The 4,675-nt window shown below is 43.1% G+C and overlaps 1 protein-coding gene across 1 annotated transcript; it reads right to left on the bottom strand.

Annotated features, from left to right (window-relative positions):
• Nucleotides 1-622: 622 nt before the first annotated feature.
• On the bottom strand, nt 623-4,608 carry SARC_03853 (hypothetical protein). Its single transcript, XM_014302345.1, has 5 exons — nt 4,398-4,608; nt 3,869-4,026; nt 2,829-2,865; nt 1,727-1,862; nt 623-876 (listed from the first exon to the last, which is right to left on the bottom strand). The coding sequence occupies exons 1-5, from the start codon at nt 4,589-4,591 to the stop codon at nt 718-720; spliced, it is 684 nt and encodes a 227-aa protein (XP_014157820.1). The 5' UTR covers nt 4,592-4,608; the 3' UTR covers nt 623-717.
• Nucleotides 4,609-4,675: the final 67 nt, after the last annotated feature.

The raw sequence follows: 4,675 nt of genomic DNA, 5'->3' as shown, positions 1-4,675 counted from the left end.
GGTTTCGGTGGTTGTCAAAGCAAGATGCTTCATTGGATTGAGGTAAATTCGCAAAAGCTGTTTTACTTGCCTATCAAAGCTTTTCTCGATCTCCCAAGCTGCTTGCGCTTTATTTGGGATTATCATCTTTCCCATCGAGATATGCTTGTTTGGGCATTCGCACATGGTCCCAAATGTTGAGTTTGTTGACACGTCAAATGTGTTTTGTCTCGGTCGTTGGGAAGACTGAGTGCTTAATAACACCGTCTACGAAGTTCTTTTGTATACTCAGGGGTGCTAGTGAGACTTTGTAAATCGTTCTAGTGTTTTTGTATTCACACTGTCCGCAGAAGCCAGGCTATCTTTCGCATCCGACGCATTGCAACATCACAATCGATTGGGACAATATTTGAATCCGTCGATATACCATACTTCGTCACTACTATTAGATAGAGATTGAGTCGTCCTGTCGCCCTCTCAGTTCTCATCGCTTACTTTTCTGCTCGATATCTCAGGATGTAAGTCGAACATAGTTGTTTAAAGTTTTATTTTGTATACCCAGGGTAGCTATTGTGACTATGCATGTTGTTCAAGTCTTATTTTCATACATACTGCTCGCAGAAGCTTCCACAAGAGAGTTCTCCAATAAATCACCACGCAACCCCTATTGATGAAGCTGTTCATTTATTTCGCTCATTATACAGCAAAGCTAAAAGGCTTAACAAATTCAAGACAAAGCTATCTATAGACGACGTTGTAGACACGTGCCATCTCCGCGTCAGTGGGTACGCGCGGGTTGTTCCCAGGCGATCCCGAAGCTTGCGCCTCGCTGACCATCCGGTCAATCGCAGCACGGTATTGAGACTCTTTCACACCGAACTGGCTCAGCGACGGAACCTGCACGTAGGTGTTCAATAATATTGTATGGGTACATACAGGCCCTGGACGGTTGACGGTGCTTGCTGGTGCGAAAGTGGTTTTTCTGCGAGTGTATCGTAAATACAAAATCTATGACAACGGAGCAAATCACGCTATTCTCGTATGTAAACGTTCACGAGGGCGTGTCTAGGATGACAACACACTACACACTGAAACGATACAACAAGCGTACGCATGGGGAAGGGATAAGGCAACAGCACACACGATTAACGGTTTAAGTCCCACATATTGAAAGAGAGTGACCCTGAAAACGACGAGTCGAATTCCGGATTTATTGTCAACAAGACCTGGGACACTTCCAAGAGTTACGTCACATATTCCTTACTCATTGAAAGAACATTGCACCAGCCGACTACAATATTTATCGTGCAACGGATTACAAAGAGCACACTGAACATATACATGTGGAAGCAATGGTCAGGCGATATGCATATGCATCGTTCAAGTGGAAGTACGCGAGATAAATAGTTTTTCAATTTAAATGTATCTTCCATGTGTACAAACCACACTCTCACACACACAGAGATATATACATACATACACATATTATACACACATGAATACATCATACATGTACACGTGCATACATATCTACATATTTGCTTAAAGACACACACACACACACACACACACATATATATATATACACACACACACACATATATACATACATACATACATACATATACATATACATGTATATGTATATGTATATGTATATTTATATATATATATATATATATATATATATATATATATATATATATATATATATGATACTCTTATATACGCACAGCCATTATAATACCTTAAGGTCATGGCACATCTGCTCTAAACCTTCCAGTAGGGCAGCGGCTGCGTTGTCAACTGATGCGCTGTCTGAGGCAAAGCCCATAGCGGCAGCACACTGCGCGTACCGCTCAGGATTGGTCTCTATGCCAAAGCTGGTAGTGGTATATGGGGTCTATATACATACATGAATAGTGTATAAGGGGTTTATATACATACATGAATAGTGTATAAGGGGTTTATATACATACATGAATAGTGTATAAGGGGTTTATATGTACATGAATAGTATATAAGGGGTTTATATACCTACATGATTAGTGCTTTAGAAAGCAGCAGTCTTTATGTTTCGCGCAGTATGACCCATTATCTTAATTCTATTGATGGAGTATTGTGCGCACGCTCTGCTACTAAAAGCACATCACATCAACGAATCGAACTCCAGGTGAAATAGACGACCACTGACATGCAACCATTTACTGGCCACAAGGAGCGGTATTAAACGTACAATGCGATGGGTGGTAGCTTTCAAACGCCAGCCACAACTGCTGTAGTAATGTGTTTAATGGACAGTAATAAAGAACACTGCGTAGACTATTTAAGTCTACATATGTCATATACATATTAATAGAGTACGGCTATTTATGATGCGATGTATGTTATAATCAAACGTCCCACGCAACTGTTGTAGCAAGTCTATACTCGACAGTAGTAAAGAACACTGCGTAGACTATTTAAGTCTACATATGTCATATACACATTAATAGAGTACGGCTATTTATGATGCGATGTATGTTATAATCAAACATCCACCGCAACTGTTGTAGCAAGTGTTTACGCGACAGTTGTGAATCGATGATCACACGACACAGGGTCTTGGCAACATACTTAGCTCATAGTAGTATAGTCTAGAGGGCCTCTAGGCCAGACACACATCAAATGGAACCGTTGAGCCGATGGACTACGCATCATACAGATCACTCACGGGGGTTAATTTACTGGACACCCATCTCGACTCGATCTCTACCTGAACCCACATAAGAACAGTGCAACGTTGTATTGCCAACACAAGAACACTGGTACGTTGTACGGACAAGTAGCAGTCCGCGTCAATAACATACCGGGTGACGTCTGGCAGCAGCATCGCATTGCTGAGACCTGAGAACACACAAATATAGTTGCAACAGGTTAAATGGTATAAGTGAGACGTGCTGATTGCTTGCTTAGGTGTATGTTCAATTGTTAATGCGCTTACTAACAGTTAACAGTCAATGGCCGTGCACACTACTTGGTTGAATGGTAGAAGCGAGGAGATGGGGCGGGGTACATAGGCAGGTACAAGCGTGTGTGAGTGCACACGCATGCATGTGTATCTGTACTGTCAATTGTGTGTGTAGAGCTGAACCTACTTACCAATCCACCAATAAGTGTGCAACGACAGGCTAGAACTTGCGACGGAAATCGAGTCTCATTGTTTTCTCTTATGAATTATATCAAGAGTATTTGGTACTATCGTATTCATACGTAGACGTAACTGTATCTAAAGGCCAATGCGATGCGTTGAGAATGGCGAGCCGTGTGTGCAAATACGTACCACGCACACACATGCATTCCCATAGGTGTATCTAATGATGTCCAGAGAACCATACACACGTGAAGTAGATGATAATGAATGGATAGGCTTCGTATACGATAATGCAACTAAAACCATTCGATACATAGGTACATACACAGAACTACTTGCGTAGAACAAACTGGTGAGCGTTAATATGCACATGTTCTAATATGTCTGCACCCCAAAGTAGCCTTAGTACATTTCATACCATTGTGAACGTATACCTTTTCCAACGTGCCATTGTCTGTGAGAGTTGCTGCGACGTTCGCATTGGTTCAATTACAATGCTACGTCGTTCATCAACAAATTTTTCAGCCAAAAGAAGGCACTCTCGTACAGGTATGTAGTACGTACCATACACACACACACACACACACACATATATATATAACTAACATTCATACCCGAACACACTTAAATAACCGTTTTATCATCGACACACTATCACATTATATATATATACATATACATATATATATACGTCAACATCCATACCCACACAAGTGACCCCTTTACAGACACACTATCCCATAGTCTCCCGCTCACCATGTGGTACATGGAATACGGCGCCTAGAGGTCGGCTCATGCCATGGACCATGGCAACGGACGAGATAGAGAAGGCCATCCCTCCCTCTGTAGCAGCTATCATCAGCTGCTCACGTGCCGTTGTACTGCTAGGATTGTTGCACGCTTCTCGGATGTATCTACAGAGGCGTGTGTATTGGGATCCGGATCAGTATTGTGTGAGCGGGTCCGAGGGAGAGGTACGCAACTCGCAAGGAACACACCCCTCCCCCTATACTAGCTACCTACTAAACCATGGACTGACACTCACTCACTCTAGCACCATATAATGTCCCCCCCCCCACTCCCCCTTACTAGCTACCTACGCTCATACACTCTAGCACCATGGACTGAGATTCACACACTCCAGCATTATAGTCTGACACTCACACACTCTAGTACCTTTGACTGAGATTCACAACCCCCCCCCCCCTCTTTCTATCTTCTACCCTCACACACTCTAGCACACCAGACAGACACTCACAACTCACAAATACACACACACGCTTACTTGTTAACAGTCTTCATCGAGTTCAGTGCGTATCTATCCGACAGCACACTGTGTTTCCTGCTCACATACGCCTCGATGGCATGTGTCAACGCGTCAATGGCCGTGTCAGCTGTCAGTCGGTACGGACATGTCAGTGTCAACTCATAGTCAACCACCGCGGCCACGGGGACGTACGACGAGCCAATGCACAACATCTTCTCACCTGTGTGTGTGTGTGTTCATGAGACGCGTGTGTGTGTGTGTATTCATGAGACGTGTGTGTGTGTGTGTGTCGTGAG

Source organism: Sphaeroforma arctica, assembly GCF_001186125.1.
Source record: "Sphaeroforma arctica JP610 unplaced genomic scaffold supercont1.205, whole genome shotgun sequence".
Lineage (NCBI taxonomy): Eukaryota > Ichthyosporea > Ichthyophonida > Sphaeroforma > Sphaeroforma arctica.
The sequence above is the reverse complement of the archived record's forward strand: the minus strand, read 5'-3'. Positions and strand labels throughout refer to the sequence as shown.